The sequence below is a fragment of the Rhinichthys klamathensis genome, unplaced genomic scaffold (assembly GCF_029890125.1).
Source record: "Rhinichthys klamathensis goyatoka isolate OS25496 unplaced genomic scaffold, OSU_Roscu_1.1 h1tg000285l_1, whole genome shotgun sequence".
NCBI classification, from domain to species: Eukaryota; Metazoa; Chordata; class Actinopteri; order Cypriniformes; family Leuciscidae; genus Rhinichthys; species Rhinichthys klamathensis.
The window spans coordinates 357,258-382,975 of NW_026606804.1; the positions used below are offsets into that span (position 1 = coordinate 357,258).

At 39.2% G+C, this 25,718-nt stretch overlaps 1 protein-coding gene across 1 annotated transcript; it reads right to left on the reverse strand.

The window, feature by feature from the left end:
* Positions 1-883: 883 nt before the first annotated feature.
* On the reverse strand, positions 884-11,447 carry inhbaa (inhibin subunit beta Aa). The gene is made up of 2 exons (XM_056269614.1): positions 11,017-11,447; positions 884-3,615 (listed from the first exon to the last, which is right to left on the reverse strand). The coding sequence occupies exons 1-2, from the start codon at positions 11,405-11,407 to the stop codon at positions 2,843-2,845; spliced, it is 1,164 nt and encodes a 387-aa protein (XP_056125589.1). The 5' UTR covers positions 11,408-11,447; the 3' UTR covers positions 884-2,842.
* Positions 11,448-25,718: the final 14,271 nt, after the last annotated feature.

A 25,718-nucleotide genomic window follows, 5' to 3' on the forward strand; every position in this document is an offset into this window, starting at 1 on the left:
CTGACTTGAGAACCAGGACTGGGGCCCCCTCAAAAAAGGTGCATGATGCCCCAATGCTTATAGCCTACCTTAGCAAGCACTACTATTTAAAAATAAAAAAGTGCCTTTTCAAATGAATGAGCATCCATTCCTCTGGTCTTCTGTCCGCAGACTCTGGCTCTTCATGCGGTCGCTGAAGCTCTTTGATCGCTTGCTACTGAATTATTATCACTGCCAGCCGTTCGTTGCTCTCTGTCATTAGTCAGAGACAGCTCTGTTTTAACCAGGAACTCTCTGACACTTCTTTATTCTGTCATCTAAACTAGTACCTTTTTCATTTTATTAGAGAGGAGGTGTGTGAAATGCGTCTGAAGTTTGTGAGGCTGTTGATGTTTTCTTGCACGTGTGTTTGCATGGGTCTCAGGGGGACACCGTGGCTATGTGTCATACACCAGTAATGGTTCATAATGGCTGGTCCACCTCCTCCAAAACCACCGAGATTTAACTGAAACCTCTGCATGCAACATGCTTTATATAGTCGCCATCTGGTTCTCTGTCCCGATAATCATAATTTAACATGCAAACTGTCGTCCTTTTTTCCTCTAGTCTTCTCTTAGGTGGTTTTTAGACATTTCCGAAGTGGGTGTTAGGATTATTTTTGAAATGGACAAGGTATAGGCTTTTTTTTTTTTTTTTTTTTTTTTACATACTTGGTCTTGTAAATGTTTCCCTCTTTGACAAGGCCTGTAATACAGTAGGGCTTGTGCTTTGTCAGTACACATTTTATCTTATAATTTCTGCAGTATCTGGTGTGTCTTAAAATTAGTTGTGTGTTGGCTGTGTATGTGTGTGTGTGTGGGGGGGGGGTGCAAGAAATCACAACCAACACTTTTCTCATCTGATGTAGTGTACAACCTTTTAACTTTAATGGTGAAGCAAAGGACAAAATACTGTAGAATAAATTAGATTAAAAAAAATAGCCACAAGCACATTTTTGATTTGTACAACAAAGCAATGCAACATATTGGTATCTTGATTTCCATATATACAGAATAAAAAATATATTTTTTATTCTTAGTCCACTTATTTCAGTGTCAATTATTTTTTAATAACAAACAAACAAACAAAAACATATACAACATGTCTTTCTTTTATATATTTTTTTCTGAATTTGTATTTTTCTTTTCCATTTTAATAGTATTTTTCTTTAATGACTTTTTTTTTTTTTTTTTTTCATTCCCACCAGGAACATACTGAAAAAAAGTTAACGTTTCTTAGTCCAAATGTAACACAAAAGTTCCTTTTTTTCTTTTCTTTTCCCAAATTGCTTCATTTTATTTTCTCCAACATTGCACAGTGGTAAAATATTTTGTGTTGGGAAGCGGAAATATTAACATATCCAAAACAAAAACAGTTGTTGTTGTTTTTTTAATCACTGAAGATCCTTTTAATATTTGGTAAAAAAAAAAAAAGAAGTTAAATGTCTAAATAACAGTAATTCATCTCCCAAGTCATTAAATATCAATGCTGCACATTCACTTTTGTAACTATTCATAATTCAAAACAAACTTTAAAAGGTTGGTTTAAGTGCTGTATTAACCATTTCGATGGCCAGTCACTCATGGACTGTGCAGCAGTGCAAAAGCACACACAGGAGTGAGCCGCTGTGGGACACTGAGACACTGTTTTAAAGGTCTTTCGGTTTGCTAACCTGGACATCTTTGTAGGGAGAACAAAGCAACCTTCTGAAAGACATATTGGTATCTTCTGAACAACTGTTCGGAGACAGCCTAATATGGTAGGCAACGCTAAACTAAATTCTTTGGTGTTGAGTAAAAATCCAAAACACTATTTTGTAAAATGCATTTGTATACATGGTCGTCTGATGTAGTGCTTGTCATCTCTGCCTTCCCCTCAAACCTCCCTGTTTATTTTGAACAATCTCATTTGTTAGACTCATGCTATGTAGGTACGCCTGTTCTGAAGTGCTCTAGTCTTTCTCTATAAACATATTTGTATATGTGGCTACGCTGATCAAAATGTTGATATAGTGCAAAACTGTAAACGTTTTAACGTCTCATTTTAAAATAACAAAAAATGTACAGAAATCAAAACAAAATAATAACATTATCAACAATAATTAGAATAATAATATAGAGAAATGTTTGGTTCCAGCAGCCCGTCAAACTTCTTTCAAGTATCTCTCAACGACACACACGAACAGACATGCACACATACGAATACGAATACTCCCATAGGCAGACTGTACATACACACACTTTTGTACAGGGACACACACAACAAACATATAACATACGTACAAGGTATAAAAAGTCAACAAACGTCAACTTTTTTTTTTTAGTGTGTAAAAGTAAATAGTTAAGAAACAAAACAACACCTTGATGAAAAATATATCGTAATACTTGACAAGTTGCATAGTTTTGAGATTTTCTTTTTCAGGCACCTCATCTACGTGATCTCTCTTCCTGCAGTGCATGTTCGCACTGCAAAATAGGCCGCATAAATACTCTCTGACCTTGCTCCCTTTGCTTTGTAACAAAAATATATTATATTTCTTTTCTCTTTTTGAAAGTGCCACAGAGATTACTCTGAGTTACAGATACCCATTGTAACGTGATACCCATTGGATTCTAAGATGACCACGCACAAGTGGTCGAGAGAAAGAGAGGCCTGTCTACGTCAGAGTTTGTCTTGAGGCAGTGAGATAGAGATAGAGGAGCCCTCCTCTCCTCCCTCTACATCTCTTCTTTTTCATTCGTTTTGGGGCTGAAGTTCTTGCCCCTACCACCCAAACGTGCTGCGCTGTCTCTCCCTTCCTACCCTTCCTCTTCTCGCAGCGGCCTTACGAGCATCCGCATTCTTCTACAATCATGTTCTGGATGTCCTTTTTGACGATTTTCTGCTCCTCGTTGTAGTAGAGCATGGACATGGCTCGCAGACGAGTCGGCACGCAGCAGGACTTGATGTTGGCGAAGGGACTGTACCCTCGCATGCGGTAGTGGTTGATGACCGTGGAGTGGAAGGACAGCGAGTTGCCGGTGATGCTCGCGACATGGCTGGGACAGTCGCCTTCGCAGTAGTTGGCATGATACCCTGAGGGCGCGATGATCCAGTCGTTCCAGCCGATGTCTTTGAAATTCACATAAAATTGGCGCTTGCAGCAGACGCGTACCTTGCCGTCGCATTCGAGACCTCTTTTGCGACGTCTCCTTTGGGACAGATCGTCCATCTGTCGCACCACGGCCATGAGGAAAGGTCGATGGGATTGCTCACGTTCGCCGCCTCCCGGAGTCACGAGTACTGGTGTGGCCCGGGCATCGGCACACAGCGGGCAGGAGATGCGCAGACTCAGCGTGCTTCCCCCATTCTGCAGCAACGCCTGCACACTGGCCGACACTGGAAATGTATGCCAGCCGCTACGCCGCGTGTCCAGAGATTTCTCCGCCAGAACCTTCTCCCCCGTTCCCTGTTGCAGGAGCAGCCGGATGGTGACGTTAGCACGGGTGCGGTTGCCCTTCGGCAGTCGCAGAAAGAGCCAGACGTTGGCTTGCTCCACTAAAGACATTTCGCCGCCCTCCTTAGAGATGAGAAAGTTGACAAAGCCTGGAGCTTCACCTGTGGGACACGAAGAGAAAGAAACATCGTAGATTAGTCAAATGTGCTGATCTTTTGTAATTGTACTTGCATTTCACTCTAGCCTGAGGCTCTGGTTGACTTTGGATACTGCCAAAGCAGAGCTGACACTGGGAGTGGTGGCATCAGTGGAACAGTTTAGCTCTGTGCCAACAGTGACCAGTTTTTCAAGGTTTCCGCAAAACAATCTTCTTCTGTTTCGTGCGACTATTAATAAAGTGCAAAGAAGAATGCAGTCATGCATCCTTTTCCTGCACGTCAAATGCAAGATGTGAATCAGCCGTTCCTATACACACACTCGCAAACAAACAATCCCTCCCATTTGGTTCTTCCTGTACCACCTTGGAATTGAAATAATTGAGGATTTCAACAAGACTTTAAATCAACTTCATCACCTCTCCCGGTAGTTAACTGAGCAATTAAGAGTCTGCTCGCCTGGAACAAGTTTTTATTGAACGTAATGACCATGACAACATGCAGCATGCAGCTGGACGCAGTGATGTGGCTTGCTGTCTCATTGGATTGTAAAAGATTATTCTCTCTGGTTTTGATTCCCACCGTGTTATAGACAGAGGCAAGGCCTCTGGAAAATTTCAGTTTACGGATCATTTGGGAGCTTCTAAACAAATCCTCTCAATTGACTGACTCAACCCGTTTTTAAGCCACTAAACCTTTGTTGGGACATTATTACTGGCTGGTCTAGCTGACTGTTGCTTACTTGAAGCTGAGTTCTTGTAAAAGTGGCCACCTACCAAAGGTTTAGAATACACAATGATTCTTGCATGTCATGGCTAATAATAAGAAGCCTCTTGCAACAAGTATTAAGCAATATACTGTGGAAAAATATTGCACAAATACTACATCTATCACCTACAACAACATATTTACAGGACTGCGACGTAATAACAATGGCGTCAAGCTACAAGTGTGTATGTGTGCGAGAGTGTATTTAAGGATCCCTGGCTCAAACCCATCTGTCCAAACACAGCCGAGCTTCACAAATGCAGGCTTTTTTTTTCAGTAGTGGCTAATGCATTGTTTCCCTTTTAATCTGCAATGAGTGAAAGAATCAAGTATCCTCAGCATTTGCTAAGCTGAGTAAACCCCTTCAACTGCCCCTCCAGAGACGAGGCCCGGGTCCAAAGAAGAAAGATCACCACTGGAGCTTCGCAACTCTCCATGCTTCTGAATATATTTGCCAGAGAGCAAAGAGAAATTTTGAAATTTGAAGAGAAAGACTAAAGAGCCATGCAGTAATCCCTCAACAATAAACACCAATTGTACCACAAGGGCAGAGTTTGCACAGCTGTCCTGCACACAAAGATGGAGAATAACATTTACACATTCCTCCCCTCCCCCTTTCCCTGTCTTCAAAAGGGGCGGGTGGCTGAAGTATAGAATCACCTGGGAACTTAAGTGTATTTGTTGGGGGGACTGGGGGATGTCCACTCCTCTTTAAACATGGCTTTAGTTAATGTGTTCTATAATCCCCTTTTCTATCTGGTTTACCTTAGGGGGAATCAGCCTCTTTCATCTCCTTGTTGGCCTCCTGTCATATTGTATAGCTTGCAATGCCCCAGTGCTTGAAGCTGAAAGAATGCTTTTGCAGCAAAGAACTCCACAACCTGAAAGGTTGTTCAAACACGCCTCTTTGGATGAAGTTTGTTTGTACTCTTCCTGGTTAACTGTTATAGAAAGCACTATTTATCTTTGGCTAATTTGTTGACAATGCTGATTAAAGGCAACAGTTTTTCCGCACAGAACACACATGCTAGTTCAAAGAGTACAGCGCTAACAGGTGCTTAATGGATCAAGTGGAACGAAGCATCCATTCACATAACAATACAAAAAAGAGAGCGTGATGTATATTCTCTAGGACTTGCTGTCAACTCGGCAACAGTTATTGTTTCAAGGCCAGCACTCACGTTAAATATCAGAAGGGAAGGATTCTAGGTGCTAACATAAAAACACTTCCTGGATCCCTTCGGGAATTAAAGATTCTTGGCCCATGTTCTTCTTTGACCCAACAAGATATTAAATTAGAAATAAAAGTCTGAGGGTGGAAATATATTACTCTTTTAATGGCGTGTGGGAGTGAATGATTTGAGTTCCTCGCCTGTTATGCAACATATTTCAAACACAGTCCCGTCAGCAGCAAGGATGGATTTTACAGACTAAACTCTTGCACTAGAGCACACTGTGAGCTGTAATATCATAAAGATATTCATATATTTCAAACAATTGTCAATTATCACCTGAATAATTATCGCTTGCTACTATAATGCATTTAAAGAGAGGCCTAAAACAGTAATTTTACATAAGGTTGGATACTAAACCAAATAAAAATGGTCCGTAATGAATGCAGCTGAGGTGTTCCAAGAGAAAATATACAACAGAGACCAATACTAAAATCATAAAACATCCTTTGACATCATAATGTCACTAAATAGACCACAAACCACTAGAATTCCTTTTGGTGTACAGCATGTTTCTGAAACAGCATTCATGGCCTTTTCTACATCCAGCAACGGGAAGCAAACAAGCAAAAAGTGCAATTAAAGCCTATTTCCTAACCATAACACTGTAGAGTCTTGTATACATTCTCAGGCGAGGGTCCTTAACACTGGCTAGCCGTTCCATGATACCACACCTTGTGCTGTAAAGGCCAAGTATGCCTGTTATGTTCTTCCCCAAATGGCCTTGTAGCCTCTTTATCTGGTCCTCATCACCCACAGGCATTTCAGGCACCAACAGTGGGCCTGATTTACTGCCCCCATCTAAGTCAGGCACCCCATCTAGCGGCAAAGAACCAGCTTCAGCCAGCGCAGCTCCCAGGGAACCAGGAGGGTAACGAGGAGAGTTACTGCTGCCTCCCCCTACTAACCTTTGTGGAACATGGCTCAAAGCCATGCTGAATAACTGAAAGACATGGACTTTCAATTTGAGTAGAGAGACTGCGGCTTAACAAAACATGGGGGACAATCTAGGTTGGAAGTTGCAATTCATATTCTACTTGTTTATCTGATTGATTTTTCAGGATTCAAGGTTGAGATGCTTGCTACCACTCCACCAAGCCTGCATCTGCAAGTAATAACCCACTCTCACGAACAGGTTTGGATGATGCATAAGCTGTCAGAGTAATAAATGAGCACAGTTGGCATGATGCTGCAGCATCCTTTCCTCACTACAGTACTGTACCTTGAAGCCAAGAAGGCTTTAAGTAGCATATTACAAAATGTCGTGAGCAGTGAAGTATCCTGCAACCCGAGAAAGTGTTTTTTTGACAACACTAATGCCAAGGGATCCTCGGCTAACAAGGAGGCTTTCTAATGTGGTACTCGAATCTGGATAGTGTTTAAAGGAGAAACTTTGTGGCTTTGTAATATGTAAGGTTTGGCAAGGTGGCCATGTAGCCCCAAAATAAGACAAAGATACTTTGGAATTAGGCTATTTAATTCCCATTGACTTGAAATAGAGATTTGTTATATTCCCTTTTAAAGAAAGATAACTCAGCCTTCAGTAAGTTAGCTTCTCTTTTCTGCAAATAATCAATATTTGATCTAGCAAAAATAACTGCTTGCATGAAAAATTGGGACGTCTTCTTTTCTTTGATGTGACCATTACTGCAGGGAGTGATTATAGGGTTTCCCTGTGATGAATTACTTTGCAAGTATAGGAGATCAAAACAAGGAAGAGAAGTAAATATTGAGTCATTGTTTCAGAACATGTCAAGCTTTGCATATGCAACCTGCACGCCTGAATGACATCAAAAAAGGCCAAACACTGACTGAACGCCCACACACATTCACTTCATCCACAATGATATCATCGACGTGCCTTTCTATTTGAAGATCCTGCACATGGCTTCAGCAGAATTCAACAACCACTTTAAAGAATGGTCAACAGTTTTGTATATTATATTTATAAGTCTCTGCATTAGTTAAATAATTTTATTTTGTTTGGAAGCAAAGGCTATTCATCTTGCAACTTTTGATGGAAAAGAAACTTTTGGAGAACGCTTGGCTGAATTTTATCAATGACCTCTGTTGCAATCTCAAAATTTAGCAGTGACATGGTAGGAAAGAGCAAATTCTCTAGATATGGTTGCTTTAAAAAGCATTTGTTCGTCTTTGTATTAGTTAGAAATGCTGTTATTTCTCACCCTTTACTACTGCCTGAAAGTCTGCAGACTAAAAGTATTTGCAGTCATGCAAATACACAAGCACTGATTGCAGATGGCTTCAGGCTACACATATAAATCGAGTGCAATCAGTCTTAGCATGTAGTGTTCCTTCACCCAGCATGCTGTATGTTAGAGATAATGGTTTAAGCAACTATGTCCTACTATAGAAACAGCATGCCTCAGATTCTGTAGTCCTTGAATCTGCAAACTGATATCTTTATCAAGGTGGTTTCTGAAACAGCACTTAAAAGGACAAAAGCCACGTACAAAGAAGACTGGAAGTATAAACTACCAAGAGACATTTAATTCTATTTAACATTCTGACGAAAATATTGTCATAGAACGAATTCTGTGTATAGTTGCATTGCCAGGAACAAACACTGAATTGTTTAATTTTCAAGCCAGTTTTGTCTAACTGCAGCTTATTATTATTTAAATTATTTCAGCCTATGCTCATTAAGAAATGTATATTCATAAAATATCTCGTAGCTTTATAAGATGGCAACTATGAGAGCAGATCCTTGGAAAAGATTCCAGACAGATAGTGTAGAAGTCTAAGACTTACATCATACACATAATTACAGTTGTCTAAACAACCCACTTAACACAACATTACAGTGATGCAGTGCAGCAACATGTGTCTTAAAAATCATACCAGTATGAAATAAACACCATGAAGAACTATGCATTATAGTATTTAGTAAGTCAATATAATTACAGGTGTCTCTGCTTGTGATGCAAAGCCCAAAAATAATACCTGGTGCCACATTGCAGACTAAATTATGCTTGTACACCAACTATAAATTATATTGACATAATTTAGCTACATATATATATATGTGTGTGTGTGTGTGTGTTCTAGTCTAGTTAAGCAGTGTGAGTAGGAAATGTGCAGTAACAAATTCAGTAAGAACTTTATTATTAAAGTAATATAAAAAAAAAAAATAGCCAGTGCAAAGAGGCCTTGGAATACTGACTTTAACAATGGGGGACTTACAAGTCAATATTCCAAGGTCTTGATAGTTAAAAAGCATCTATTTTAATCCCTATTTTAATTCTGTTAGCCTATTTGCATGTGTCTGCAGTAATTTCCCCTTGTGGTGGATTTGGAGAACAGCTATATTTTGGAGACTTTTGGAAAGCAGATCAGATGCAACCGAACGTGGTATTTCGCGCTAGATGCGAGAATGGAATTTGAGCGGGAATCCTCACGAGCTCAACGATTATTGCGAGGTTTCTGTTCAGTAACACTGCAGTGCTTTGGAGGAAGGAGGTGAGGAAATCTTCTGTGATCTTAGGATTTACATTAATTTGGAACCAAAGCCCATAAGTGAAGATAAGGTCTTTAATGCGTTTTGGTTTGGTCAGGCTTTATTTGACTTATAATAATTAATTTGCACAGTCGCACACTCACACCTCAATTATGCAAAGACTCCACCCACTACTTATAATAATAAGACCATCAAATTACCTAGTTTGCCAACTATTTGCTTTTATGGTGATCATGAGGTAAATATGTATTAATGTGTGTTTCTTTAGTTCCTCTGAAATGTCAAATTTGAGTGATTGAAGTAAACATGACATTGAAAAGTGTATCCACAGAAATTGAGCTATTATGTGCCATGTGTTTGGTTGTTTTGTTCCATTTCAGGTCAGTAATCTGATGTTTTGCAATGTGAGCAGATAAATGAGAGCTTGCGATCCTGATTTATTCATTCAGCCTGAGGGTCTGTCCGTCTCCCTCTCAGTCAATACATCAAGAGCCCATTGAAAACAAGATGTGTCTGACATTGAGGGAAAAAATACTTGCTCTAACAGTCCACATAATAAAAGTTTGATATAGTTTTGATTACTAACAGATTTAGCTCTGTTTCATAACTAGGTTTTTGTCATCACTTAAGCATGATCTGAATTTGTTTTATAATGTGACAAGCTGAAGTCTGGCACCAGAAGATTATCAGGGAATGGTTCTCATAAACAGAGTTCTCACGGTCATAAAAAAATCCCATACATATCAGGGAATTAAAAAAATGTGGATTTCCCAAATGATCTTAAAATATCATAAACATTTCCAGAGTGAATATACATTTTCTATTTTTAAATATGTCATTGATTAGAACATTGCTCTTTGTGAATGTAGTCTCTATAAAATGATTTTGGAAAATACCTTTGCAGTATTCATGAATGGCTGGGGTGGGGGAAGTCACGCAAATTCATTGGTCAAAAATGTGAGGAACCTTGCATGAAGACTGTCCTTGTTGTGGTGGAAAAATACAGTTTTAAGACTCAAATAGAGTTTCAGCGAGTGGCTTATTTCATGCAACATCTATATTTACTTCAAGTCTACATTTTAAAATGGCATAAAACTGAATTCATATTACATCATTCTGAATGTAATCATTCTCTCCACAAGGCTGCAGCAGTGTTAAAGTCTCCGCTCCCTAAAATCATGAAACATTCATCTTTTCAGGCAAGCAATCCAATTGCTCTGTTTGCTGCTTTTTAGGTCTGACACATCTGTTGAGAGCTCCTGCACCTCGCCGCGGCTCGGTGTTACTCATGACCCGTTTGAGCTGTATGACTCAGAGAAGAACCCAATCTTTCCTCACATCATGGGCTTGACAACACCTTTGAACAGCTCTCACTGCTGCCGACCATACTCTTTCAACTGCCTTTGAAACCCCGACACAAAGGCAGTAACCTTCTATTTCTCATAATACGGAGAAGCCTTTTTTATTCCTCTGTGTTAAGACTTTTATTTATCTCTCTGTCACATATGTCAGTCCCGAGGGAAGAGCTCCTGTGCAGAGCTCACGGCTGAAGCCTGGGGGGCCTTTCAGATAATTACTGATTCTCTAAAGCAGCGGGAGGTTTGCAGGAACCTCGAGAGGGGAGTGAATTTGCCGCAGCCTAGTCTTTGTGCGGTGTGCAACAGGTTTCCCTGAACTCTTCAAACTGGTGCTATTAAGTTGAACAGCTTTATAAAACCCCATCCCATGAGTTGATTTACTTTAAAGTATTAAGGAGTAAAGTCTCCCTCAAGACATTTGAACACTGACACTAACCCTTTCCCTGAACTCTTCAAACGGGTGCTATTAAGTTGAACAGCTTTATAAAACCCCATCCCATGAGTTGATTTACTTTAAAGTATTTAAGGACTAAAGACTCCCTCGAAACATTTGTTAAAAATTCGGACTCACCGGCTTCAGCAAATGTGATGATCTCAGTCTGTTCTGTCTGTTCGGTCTCTGCACGGTTGCTGGCCTCGTCCTCTATCAGAACACTGCCGTCCTTGGCCACGCGTCCCACGTGTACCTTGCGGATGGCATTGAGGAGCGCGGCGCGAGGCACCGGGTGTGTGATGTTGGGCCGTTCTTGCAGGTGCAGCATGTTAAGTATGTGTCTCTTCACTGCCTCGACCACGTCTTGCTGGGCTCCCTCGTCCTCGCCTTTCCGAAGCCGTGCCAGCGCACAGGAGGGGCAGTCCGTGGCGGATGCCTGTTCGGATGTTGCCACGCTCCCTTTGGTGACCATGGCACTGGTGTGGATGAGCAGCAGGAAGATCCCGCTCAGCAGAGGGAGAAGGGACATCCTTAAATGAGAGGTGTCTGCAAAATGAAAAACTTACTTTCAAAGTGAGACAAGAATCCGTCCAGTCGCCGATAAAGCTGTAAAGTCTGTCTGCCTGTGGTTGAGCTTGATCTGACAGGGACAAGCTAAACTACTAAGGGAGGAAAAAGTGAGGAAAAAGTGTAATCCTTGCTGGTGAGTTGTGAGAAGAGATGCTGGTTAAAAGGCAGGAATAGTTCTGTCAGTGGATTTCTCCCTCTCCAGGTCCTTGGGAAGTTTGTATGGGATGGGCAGTCGGCTTCTGGATGTGCCCCAGGGAAGCAGTGTGCGCTCGTAAGAGGTCTGGGACTGCTCACTGTGCAGGAGTTGAATGGTTTTGTTGAAGTGGGCTGGACTCTCTCGCTGGCTCTTGCTCCCCTGTCTCTCTGTTTCTACTTCTTCTCCTCTCTCTTACACAGTAATTATACTTCCCTCCCTCCCTCCCTCCCTCCCCTCTTCCTTGCTCCCTCCCTCCCTCCCACTCTTTACGTTATTTTTCTAATTGTTCTATTTGTAGGGCAGAGTAACTTCCCCCTGCAGGGTTTACAAACCACGTAGTGGAATTTGCTTCAGACAGAGACATGACAACTGATTTGCTGTTAAGTTTCTGCTGTGATGTGTCCCTCCCCTCTAGGTTCATTCATTTGTAAGTTTTCCCAGTTTTTAAATGTAAGTCACTGCTGTATTAAGCACTCTCTAAAATCTGTTTATATTTCAATAGCTGGTTGAAGAAATGCAGGTCTAATCAAACTGAGGTATTTTAAAGTACTTGAGAGATGTGCAGTGACATAGCAGTTCCTCGTAGACGTATTAGCCAATTCTGGTCAGCTGGAGATTGCCAGTGGTAATTTTCAGAGAATTACATTTTATTTTCTCATTTAAACAGTTCCCTTATTCTTGAAGAAGGAACATCTTGACGTCACTTTGAAGCAGTCCACGCTAAGTATTCCATGCTTCTCCTTTACTGGGTAACACATGTTGTGCTCGGATTCACCAGGAAGTGCCCGGAAGACTAACTTCCTGTTTAATTGGCCGAGGACAGATGTCTGGGATTCTCAGTGAGACAGGCAGCTGGGGTTGTGACATCATCAAAGCCTGAGTTGAGGGCATGCGTGGGTCGACCGTCTGCATATCAGCCAAAACATGCATGAGGGATGCCGCAGTCATGCGAGTCACAGTGTTCTGTGAGTTACGTAGACGTTTTCACCATATAAGACACGGTGATGCACTAATTTGGGATTACTCAAAGTTCTGATTCAGGAGACTCGGCTTCCTCAGTGATGCTGACTGAGGTCAGTGTCTGAAGTCTGCCTTGAGAAAGACAGCCTCTGGTCATTTATGTTTCTCTAACATAAGAAAGTCTGAGATGTTTTATATAATTAAGAATAGTGAATCAAGGGGTCTATAAGTCTTTAGTTTTCTTGCTAGTTTTATTAATTATTTTACAATATTAATTCAGTAAATATTATTAACATTTGATTTGTGTACCAGAATGGAATAACTCTATTTTGTGCATCTTACTTGATTCAGATAACTAGTTACAGTACTCTTTTCTCTGGCAATAAACATTTGTATGACTTTAATATTTAATATATCACTGTAAGGAGTCCCTCTTGTGGTGAAACTTGCTTATTGCAGAGAGTCAAGAATTTTTTTTTTTTTTTTTTTTTTGTGGAAAGCAGGGCTGAGTAAAATTGTTTTACATTATTAATACTTTATTTTTAATATTATTTTACATATTACAATGTCTATCTCTGCTATTTTTTGTGACTTAGGCCCCAAGTATCCCTAATATTGTTAGTATCCATGCCATCCTTAGAGAATGTTAATATTTATAATTCCATACACTGCTTGTTTTTCTATTTTTCTATGCTTTTCTTTGATTTCTTGCTTGACTTGGGGGTTGATATTCTACTTTTTATTTCTAGAAATATCAGGACCTTGAAAATCTGCTGTAAAAACTGATGTAAAACTATCTAGATATCGCATTCTAAATATGATGTAAAAATATGTGGACAAAAACTGTAAAAGGCAACTAACAGCAAACCATAATGAGCATTGCATGTGATTTGACGGCAGAGAAGAGGAAATCTGGAAGTCACTGCTGCGTAAAACCATCAAGTCATGACCACATTGAATTCTCACACGATGCTTGCGAAATCTGTCTTTATGTTTCTGTGGTCTAAGAGGCCAAAATTATTGGTTGTTGTAATGACTGTGGTAGGTCCATTTTTTTTTCTTCAGTTTTTGGTTTTCCGAAATGGCTTCCAGTTTGAAATTCAGCTAGTTGTTCTCAGAGTTAACGGAGAACCGACACAGCAAGACATCTTTTCTTTTTTCTTCAGGCACTGAATGTTTGTGTGGAGACTAGCTTTTTATTAGGGCTGTTAAAATGAGCCATTGCAGTCTCTGCCTCATACCTAAGACAGGAGAGCTGTTACTACTTTAGTACAGCACTTCAGCCAGAAACACACTTGCAATGACATGGTGTAATACACTGTATCACACAACAATAAACACCCAGCACTTGCTGACTTGTTGAATATACAAAGTAGGGGATAAAGATATCAATGACAATTCTCCAAACATAGCAAGTCAAGCAATCCCGAGAGAGTGGACAGTCCTAGGCAAAATTATTGTAGTACTTTGTAAGTCCTGTTTGAGGAAATGTTCTTGACTTTAGCTGGGCCGTGGCTGTATGTCTCGTGGCGGGACAGTCTGGATGGCTTGCAGATTAACTGATGGATGGCTTACCTCCACCTCTGTCTTCTCATCAGGGGATACATAACGGAGAGAGGGATGAGGGACTGGTGACACGGAGGTTACATGATTCCTCAACGACACGGCAGGGAGACAAAGTCCCATTAAAACGTGAATGGAGAATATGGAGAGGAAGAAGCAGGGAAAATGTGTTTTTCAACCCTGGAGAAAGAGATTGAGAAAGAGAGAATGAATGAGTAAATCTTTCTCCAGATGTGAGCGTCTCCAGGATTCAAAACGTTCTATCGCACACGACAGTATATATCCCTCGCTGTCTATCCCTTCCAGGATTTGGGGTTTGGAGGGAGGCTGTAGGTCAGGCTGTCTGGGTCGAGCGCTATCTGAAACCGGAATCGACTGTGCCTCCCTGTGTGAGTTTCATTGGAGACAGGGAACAGCTCAAATTGAGGTTAGATAGACTAACGTTGACTGCCCTAGTGTCTCTGCTGTTGGAGAAGTGCGAAGATGGGAAATTCACCAACTCCGCCAACTCCTGCGAGGACTTCAGATGACCAACATACACCAATGCTACAGTTTTCTAAATGTCATAATCATTTATTAACAAACAAGTATGCATTACTTCAATGAGCTCATTGTTTCTGCATTAAATCATTACATAGTTTAAATTAATACCTTTTTCGCTAACTGTGATTTTTTTATATGTACATCTCTGAAATACATAACTTAGACAGTTACCTCTGATAACAGATCACTCTAAATTGTAATGTGGACTCATGCATTTTCTGTAAAGCTGCTTTGAAATGATTTGTATTGTGAAAAGCGCTATACAAAGAAATGTGAATTGAATTGAAATTAGAGCCAAAATGTTTTCGCACAATTGGCCTAACTATTGCATTCATCATGCTTATTATCCTGCATCTCCCATGTGGCCTATACTATACTTAGCCAATGCCTTGGATGCTCATAGCCCTATCTTTTGAGTTCATTAATTAATCAACAGTGAATAAAATGCCATCATTAAAGCTGAAACGTGCTTCTGTGCCAGTAGCATGGCCAGACAGAATTTAAGGTTTACAGAAAGGTTTCGCAAACACTTCCACTGTGTTTTGTTGGTCGGTCAGAAAGATCCAAACACGCCATTGGTTGAGCTGTTGCTGTATATGGGTCTTCGAGGTGCTCAAACAAACAGAGCAATGTGTTGCGGCAGTGGCTCAGTGGTTCATGTAGGTTGTCCACAAACCGGAAGGCATTGGCTAAGTTCAATCCCCGGTTCCACCTGACCAAGTCTCGAGGTGTCCATGAGCAAGACACCAAACCCCAGCTGCTCCCGTCGAGCTGGATGGCGCCTTGCATGGCTGACACCGCCGTCTGTGTATGAATGAGTGAGTGAATGTGAGGCAATATGTAAAGTGCTTTGGTGGCCATTGGGTCTGTGCAAGCGCTATATAAATGCAGTCCATTTATCATTTACCATCAATGTTTTAAAAGCAGCTACAAAAAAGCAAGCTACTATGCTTGACTGTTTTCACGTTTGCTATTGGTTGGCCAAACAGATGGCCTCACTCAAAAGGATAGTTCACCCAAAACTGAAAATGCTGTCATCATTTACTCACCTTCGAGTTGTTCCAAACATGTATGAATTTCTTTCTTCTGCTGAACACACAAGAAGACTTGAAGAATTTGTGTAACCATATAGTTGTTGAACCCTTTTGACTTCCATATGGAAAAAAATACTGGTCTCACTTTAGTTTAGGGTCCAATTCTCACTATGAACTAGTTGCTTATTAGCATACTAGGATATTGGCTGTTTATTAGTACATATTAATGCCTTATTCTGCATGACCATATTCTACATCCCTTAATCCTACCCAATACCTAAACTTAACAACCTTACTAACTATTAATAAGCAGTAATTAGGAGTTTAACGAGGCAAAAGTCGAAGTTAATAGTTAGTTAATAGTAAGAATTGGACCCTAATCTAAAGTTTGACCAAAATACTATGGAAGTCAATGGTGCCATCAACTGTTCGGTTACCGACTTTCTTCAAAATATCTTCTTTTGTTTACATGTTTGGAACAACTTGATGGTGAGTAAATGATGACAGTATTTTAATTTCCCATTAATGTCTTAGTCTTACTTAACGGAAGTAAAATAGGTTGTGAATGCCGTTTCATATTGCCTTTAGCTTTCTTTGATTTATTCGTAGAGAATAAACCATTCTGCACCCTAAACCACCCTTGGCCCTTTCCTTCCAGATGAAGGCCACGGCCTTGGCGGGATCCACATCTCTGCTATTTCAGCATAACATCTGTCGTAGACTTTAGCTGAACCTTGGAAGTGAATGTGGAAATCAAGCATTCTGGTAGGTAATATTTAATCTGACTGTGGGAAGAGGTGTTTTGAGTGTCTTTTTTTTCAATATTACAGCTATGTACAAAACCACCATCTCCAAGATCCAGATGCACCAGATTGATTCTGTAGAAGCATCTGTGAACCATTACTGATAGTATAATATAATAGCACCTGGCTTTACAAATGATTGCATAGCTAACTTCAACTAAGTGGGAATATAACTTACACAGTGCATGTATTATGTTCCTCAAGCTCCTTGTATTCAGCCATTGCAGGATCTTCACACCATTGTTTATTGCTTCTTAGAAGCAACAGTATATTTAAACCTTTTGGGTGTTCTGGTTGTTATATGCAAACAAGACTTTATTGATGTACTGTATGTTCACTATCCAGTCATTCGTCAAGCACTCCACAACCTGACCTGAAAAGACATTTGTATTATCAACAGTGTTTTGAAATGTAGTGCTCAATCTGTCTTTCTTCACGGCAGCTTTTCAAGTTGGACCAATCCCACCTAGCACTATATGTCTTCTGTATGAACTGTCTTTGGTAGGTGTGTAATTGATTCTCTGTAATGTTTTAGCTGATGCGCTGTATGACATACTAGGCCAAAGAAAAATCAGTCTTCTGTTGAAATAATTATGGTTTTATTTATTAGCAGAGGAAATGTTGTCGATTAAATGAAGCATATCCAGCTCTGAAATAAATGTCTCATGGTAACTGTGTGTTGGATGAGAGGTGAACATGTGTGCACCAAATAAAAAAAACCTGAAATTTGACACGTAGGACTTGCTGTTAAAGAGTTTTTTGTTGTTGTTTATTTTTTGTTTATAGTGAAGTTACAGCTAATAAGGCGTGTATTTTCTTGAGGCATTATATATACCTATACCTAACAAGTGTCATTCATCAGTGTGTAAGAAGAAAGACAGTGTTAGCTTGTCATGTCCTGCACACATTACATTTACATTTACATTTATTCATTTAGCAGACGCTTTTATCCTTACAAATGAGAAACAATAGAAGCAGTTAAACTAACAGTAGGACAACAATACGCAAGTGCTATAACCCCTCTCAGTTTAATTTTAGTGCAGGTTTTTTTTTGTTTGTTTTTTTTAAATAGAAGAGAAGAGAAGAGAAGAGAAAGTGTTAGTACTACTGAATCAAGTGCTGCCGGAAAAGCTAATAAGGCGCATGCACACGGTGTTGCATGCGTCTAAGTTTAATTTCCGGTACACATTGTATGATTTTGGGCTGTCCCAGACGTAAGATGACCAATCGTGGTGATTTCTGTGGCTCCTAATCGGTGGTTCTACGTCGTACAGCGAGAGAGGTTCAAAGACAGACGTTGTCGTGGTCTTGAGACCAAAGATAGTATCTCTCAGTGTGTTTGCTGCTACCACCTACGTACTGACTAGCCAATAAAAATGCAACACAAAACGTTGTATTTATCAATGCGACGTGGTGCTAAAACTTAAAACCACTTACCTCAAGCTCTATTTGCAAAATTAGCATAACAAGTTGGCCTCTTTTTCCTAGCCATGACCGCGTCCATTTCTCCTCTTTTTCTTCCTCCTGCGCACATAAAAAACACAATTGCCAAAGTGCGATTCATCTTGCTCTATTGTTTACCACTAGTGCATGCTGATGACGTTTTATTCTCCTATACTAATCCTATTGTCATCATCGTGCAGTCAACATACATGTCATATTTACTAGATTCATGTCGTGCAGTGTGATTTGTCATGATCTTATAGGATTGCTGAAATCACACAGTCTGTAGCCGGTATTAATCGGTGCAGTATGCCTTTTTCCATATTCTGTATGTTTCATTGAGTATTATGCACAAATGTGACAAAATATCTATATCTGTTTGTGACTTATGGGCCATTCACACTGGGCATGTTCTCTAGTCAAATCGCCTACCGGCATATGCAATGTAAAGTCCAGATCTTTAAGATTTTAATTGATACATATTTTGTATTAAGTAAGAATGTTTTTAGCTATCCATTCCATTCACTCTTAAAAAAATAGATTTATTAAAGCTGCAGTCCGTAGTTCTTCACACAAAGAAAAGTTTTTTTTATAGATACTGTATATATACCAGTTCACAAAGGTTCTTTGGGGAACCAAAAACGGGAAAACCCGCTTTTAGAACCTTTATTTTTGAATAAAGTGTTGGTGTTTGAGCAGAATAATGCAAAACGTAAAACGATCAGTTATCATTATCAGCCCAGAAAGTCCATATTGGTTCCTACCTACACAATGAACTTTAAACGAAGAGAAAAACTGGAAAGGGACGTATTTGGGATGGTGACATCAGTAAGTACAATGAAATTAGTTCCAATTGGGCGGCTTGGATATTTAGGGATCAGAAACATCTGCTTCTCAGCCGGCTCTGGGAGTGTAATCTTCCTTCTCACACGCAATAATATGTTGGGAAGTCTAAATGGGAAACTTTCCTAGCCTTCTAAGTGATCTCAAAGACATAGAACGATTGTAGGGGTAAAGGACGGAGAGGGTGTGGACGTTTAGAGAAGACAGTGATTGGAATTGGACCGTGGATCTGCTAGACAGCACGTATGTGGGTGTGTCACTCGTGTGTGTGTGCGTGTGTGTGTGTGTGTGTGTGTGTAATTCTGCCGCATACATCTTCATTTTTAAAGGTTGTTTGTGATGTAACTTACGTAATGGGTTTTAAGAACCAGATGACCATTCTTTCATAACATCTCCGGTCCGATTTTGAAAACTTAAAGGGAGCAAAAATCTGATTTGTGGCATATCCAGTCCGTATATTAGTTTACCCACATGAAATGCATAGAAATCTATTTTTGAAAACACATTCCAACCCACACTCTTAGGTGGTTTGAAAATTCAATTACAATCACATGTTTGTAAAAGTGTCTCAGTCAATGATCAGATTGGAGAAAAACTAGAAATTTTTCATCATTCGGGACATGAAGTGTCTTTATCTGTGTCCGAAATGATTCTTTCATTCATATAGCACATGAATAAACAAGCAACTCATGGATTTTTCTTCAACTTTGGGCACTTTTATAGGGGCTGTACAGTTAGTTAAGTTGTAAATGTAGTAAATGAGCTGGCCATTTTATTCCAAAAATGTTTAAAATGTAATTTCTACACTGTAAAAAATGATTTTGTGGTGAAGTAAATACTACTGAAAAAAAAACAATGTAATTTACATGAAAAAGTTAGTTCAGGCAAGAATAAAAAAAACTAAGTAAATTTCATATCAGTACTTAATTCAAGCGAGTAGAAATGAAAGGGTAAATATCAACTTAATAAAATTAAGTTAAAATTACTCAACTATTCTGATACAGGGGTTCCCATCATGCACTGGACCTTGAATAATTAATGAGGTTCATTTTTCACTGGTTTCCAGCTGTATTTACACTGACTGTTTTATCATTGCTATTGTTGTCAGGATTATAGTAACTTGCTATTTTGTGACATTTCGAGTACATTTTCTGCTCAAAATGACACATTTAAACACAAAAACGATCCATCAAATGTTACCGTCATTGTGTATTGTCTAGTATTGAGGTCTTTGCATTCACATGTAGACTAACATCTGACATAATATAAAAAATTCTTAGATAATCTAAGTATCGCACATATAAATGACTGGTATAATTCAAAATTATTATGTGAGTGAAATGTAATGCAAAGGAAATTTCAACTATATCGATATTACTCAACCTTTTACAAGCCAAGTTAAAATTACTTATTTTCTTTGTTGCTTTCACTTAACTAAAGTTTACTTAATTCCATATTCCAAGTAAATTTAACTTAAAGATTTCTAATTAAAGCTACTGATAAATATGTTTAGGTTTTTACTTGGCAAATCTTTGTAAATTTACTAGCATTTTCTGAGTGAAAAAAGTTTCCTAGCTTTTTTCAAGTAAATCCTACTCCAAATTTTTTTTCAGTGTATATTATTAAAACATACATCATTCGAAATGTGGTGGGAACGTGTCCGGAAAAAAAAAAGACACTGTTAGACGATGTTAGTTTAAATTAAACAGACTAGTAAGAGTGTGAAAAGTGTGTTTTGAGAGACCACAGGGCCAAAAGTGCCCATAGTTGAAGAAACAACCACATACTGTATGAATGTCGCTTGATGTTGTTTCCCTAATTAATATAGTAATGATACTACTAGTATAATACATAGACATATACTATAGTATACATCTAAAATCACTTGCGAAATGACAGTATGGACAGCTAGCCCGAAAGACCGGATTTGAACAAAGCCTAAATCAACTTCAGCTCAAACAGGTCATTATTCTTCAACAATAATCACTCCATAATCAATGTGACGTCAGCTTTCCAAATAAACCACACAGTAGTTGAGGCGATGATAGCCGCCTCTGTTCACTTTCTATGAGACGGCACAGCTGGACTGTCGGCTCATTCTCACTTCCGGCTGTCCAGACGTACTCTGAGGCGAGACGTATGACTGGACTATCGGCTGAACTGATTCATTGATCAGCTGAATCACTGACCCACCAGTTGGAAATGATCAAGGGTTGATTGGTTTTGTTGGTCGGTGATTCATGACGACGAGTGAATAAAGAAGTACAGCTCCTGTATGAGTCTTGAGGTGCTGGCTGTACCTCCACTCTTATTATAAAGCGAAGAATGTGTTTCGAGGGCCTTTTTTGTTGTTCTTTCATTTTTAATTGGACCAGTGTGTGAGTGTGAGGACTGATATGCTGAGTGCTTGCAGAAATTCCCCTTGCCTCACATTGGCAGGCAGATATGTGTGATGTGAAACAATATTTGGCCGGCAAGTTTGGTGGGGAGCATGGGGTATTTGCTTCTTTTCTCTACCCTTTCTTTTTTATTTTATTTTTTCTGCTCTTGCAGTAGAACAAAGAATAAAATCACCCACATTTCATTAAGTGCTAATTTATCATCCTCTCCTCACTTGGATGTTTGTAAGTGGTCATTCCTGTGGTGTTCCAGCCTTTGTTGTTAGAAAATGAAAAACATCCTCATGGTCTGGATATGGAAAACCAAACTTGTTCTTATTTTTTCCATAGGACCAAACCTTCAAACCTCTACGACCTTCTTCCTTCTGTGGAACACAAAATAAAAGATTTTTGTGTCAGTGTTTAATTATGACAAAAATATACTCCAAAATATCTTTTTTTTTGGTATGTTTCACAGAAGAAAGCAAGCAACATGAGGGTAAGTAAACTTTTTGGCTTTATTTTTGGTTGAACTATCCCTTTAAATCTCCCGAGTATAAGACTCCAAGAATCCCACATGTAGCCTATCTATCACTTGCATAATCACACCATGTTGGTTCAATACTGGCCGCCCGACTGAACCAGGTTTCTCCCAAGGTTTTTTCCTCCATTTCTGTTACAGATGGATTTTGGCTTCCTTGCCACTGTCGTCTCTGGCTTGCTAAGTTGGGGACTCTTAATATTCATCAATGTTATTGATTTGACTGACACTATTGAATGAGAACTGAACTGATCTGGGCACCATTTCCCAAAAGCATCCTCAACCCAAGTTGATTGTGAAGACCATTGCCACCAATGTTCATTACGATCTACTTAGCTCACAATGCTTTTGGGAAACGCAGCATTGGGAGATGACATCACTGTTTTCCACAGACCTGCTTTATAGATGAATTGAACTCATTTCATATTTGATGATCTTTACACAGTCATTGAACTGAACTGAAACAACACTGAAGTGTTTAAACTGAATAATGACACTGTTGTCTTTTTAAAGCTGCTTTACAGCAGAATTGAAATCTGTTTACACCATTGAATCATTATTTTTTCAGTTTTTCCCTGTAAAGCTGCTTTAAAACACTCTGTATTATATAAAGCGCTATAGAAATAAAGGTGATTTGAACTGACTTGCAGGGTTTCTGTGGAAGTCTCAACAATGTTTCAAACTGTGCTGTGAAATCTCATACTGTACGTTCTCTTGCGTATTCTGGTCCATTCTCACATTGAGGCCAAGTAATGAGTTAGCCTTCCTTTGCAGATGACTTGTATAAGGAAACAAAACACATAACCTTTGTTACGCACTCTGTGGTTAGTTGTATACACAGGATACATAAACAGTGACATTGTGATTCGCACAGTTCAGTTTCCTTTGGAAATATATCATCATGGATGTTAAATCCTGAGTTTGTGTGTTAAATGACAGCACAGGATTTGAGGTAATATTGAAATATCACCGTTTAAGGTCATGTGTTTTTGTAATGACTCTAAAGTACCTCAGAAATGACTCATTGTGATACACTGGTTTTCACTGTCAACTGGAACTGGTGGGATGACTGCTTTTTTTGGAAGCTATTTCTAAAATACTCATATTACAGAGAACACCTTTATTTATATGACTATAGATGAGTCTTAGAAACTACATGGAGAATCATCTCGTTGAAAAAGGTTAGGTTTGAATAATAAAAAGCTTAAAATGGTTAAGTTATCTAAAGTTGTTTATAAGAAAATTCCCTGAAGAAAACCATATGCAGCGTTTGTCGAATCCCACCCTCTAACAAGTGGACTTGCGAATCCAAACATAGGTATCCATAGACACAAGGAATGTAATAGTATATAATTTCCTTGTCCCTTCGAAAGCTGTCCATGTGTACGGCCTGCATTAATGGATGCCAGAATCATCTTTCATATTTAAAAAAGTGTATGTATGTACAGTAAGTATGCTCTTTCATAGTTTATGAGAACAGTTTGAAGAGTTCTCAGTTTTTTCACTTAATTATCACCTTTATAAGTTGAATTTTCTCAGGAGACAAATACATTTATATATTTTTTTTTACAAAAGTATAGAGTTACGTACTACAGCGATTAGTATCTTGGCAATTGTTGAGATCTCTTCTTTAGAGGTGTGAGATTACCCGGGTCTTTTTCTCAGGAAAATAATCAGTAAATCAGTAGACTTCATTTTAATGAATTAATTGGAAGTTTTAATTTGTCTATGGGGTCAATGTATACCCAAATATAAAGCAATAAAAATGTCATATGGTGAAACATATTTTACTTACACTTTGAAGTATACACATTTACATAATGTTTTACAAATTATTAATTAAAGAAAAAATCTCAAGCCATGTCATAAAAAGGTCAAATTATCTGATACTTTGAGAACCGTATTGACCTCGACACAGATATTATATACACTTTATTAGGTACACCTGGATGGACCCACTTTCGCCTTCAGAACTGCCTTAATTCTTCATGGCAGAGATTCAACAAGTTGCTGGAAACATTCCTCAAAGATTTTGCTCCATATTGACATGATAACATCACACCGTTGCTGCAGATTTGTCGGCTGCACATCCACAATGTGAATCTCCCATGTGAGATCTGGTGACTGTGGAGGCCGTTCGGGTTTAGTGAACTCACTGTCATGTTCAAGAAACCAGTTTGAGATGATTTGTGCTTTGCGACGTGTGTTATCCTGCTGGAAGTAGCCATCAGAAGATGGTCCACTGTGGTTATAATGGGATGGACAGTAACAATACTCATGTGGACTGTGGTGTTTAAACGATGCTCAGTTGGTACTAAGAGGCCCAAAGTGTGGCAAGAAAATATATAACACACCATTACACCAGCACCCTGAACCACTGATACAAGGCAGGATTGATCAATGCTTTCATGTTGTTTACGCCAAATCCTGACCAGACCATCTTAATGTTGCAGCAGAAATCAGACCAGGCAACGCTTTTCCAATCTTAAATTGTCCAGTTTTGCTGAGCGCGTGTGAATTGTAGCCTCAGTTTGCTGTTCTCTGACAGGAGCGTCACCGGTGTGTGTCTTCAGCTGCTGAAGCCCGTCTGCTTCGAGGTCTGATGTGTTGTGTGTTCAGAGATGCTCTTCTGCACCTCGGTTGTAATGAATGTTTATTTGAGTTACTGTTGTCTTTCTATCAGCTGAACCAGTCTGGCCGTTCTCCTTGACCTCCGGCATCAACAAGGCCTTTTCGACAGCAGAACTGCCGTTCACTGGATATTTTCTCTTTTTCGGGTCATTCTCTGTAAACCTAGAGATGGTTGTGTATGAAAATCCCAGTTGATCAGCAGTTTCTGAAATTCTGCCCGTCTAGGCACCAACTAGCATGCCACTTAAATCCCCTTTCTTCCTCATTCTGATGCTCAGTTTGAACTTCAGCAGATCGTCTTGACCATGTGTGTATGCTTAAATGAGTGCTGATGTGACTGGCTGATTACATATTTGCATTGGCGAGCAGTTGAACAGGTGTACCTGAAAAACTGGCCGGTGAGTATATATTATTTATTACTTTAATGCAAAATTAAGAAAACATTTTTTAGCCCTGTGATGGACTGGCTGGGAAAGGCAAAGGTGCATTCAAGTAATTACACACACACACACACACACACACACACACACTCACACATATATATATACATATATATATATATATATATATATATATATATATATATATATATATATAAGCATTGCAATGTTAATTATTTTTTTAATAAACTAATACATCCTTTTAAAAATATGATCTTAAATTCTCCTTTTTGAGATATTGATATGCCTTCCTGATTGTTTTGCTTTTGTAAGGAGAAAGGAAATCATGCCTCTATTTTTATTCTAAGTGTTTCGGTTATTTTTCTTCTGTCTTGTGCAGTTAGATTTGTCAGGTTGTGCTTTTAGTCGTCAATTTGGGAGAAATTGGGGCTGGGAAACGTATCATGCTTTCCCATTCAGATCATCCTCAGATAGTGTGTCTCATTCCATGTCATGGGTTAATATCACTGAATAAGATGCTTGTGATCTCTTCAGGAGAGATGGATGAGAAAGAATGACGCACTGATGGGATCCCGCTTCTTTTGTTTTGATCTACACATACGTTTCTCCTCCTCTCTGGCAGACGCTTTCGTTGTGACTCGGCTTTATGTGGCTACAGTGAAGGAACGTCACACTTGAAGTTTGTACTTTTGATCTAATGCCGATCCTTTTGTCCGTATGTCACCACTGTCCTCTGCTCGCTGCGTTTCTGCTTATTCCCTGTCATTCACAGCTAAAGAGAGAGCAGAAAGCATTATTAATCTCTGACCAACACTGAAAATTCATGTTGGCCTTTTCAGCAGGATTGTCACATGGCATTTATGGCTCAGATGATTGGCAGTCTCTTTACACTTCACAAACAATTTACAGATTTATGTTGCAATATTTTGCAATG

Coding starts and splice junctions, on each gene's coding strand:
- inhbaa (XM_056269614.1), bottom strand. CDS start 11,407: ATGTCCCTTCTCCCTCTGCTGAGCGGGATCTTCCTGCTGCTCATCCAC. Junction 3,616..11,016: donor CATCACATTTGCTGAAGCCG/GTGAGTCCGAAT, acceptor CGTGTCCCACAG/GTGAAGCTCCAGGCTTTGTC.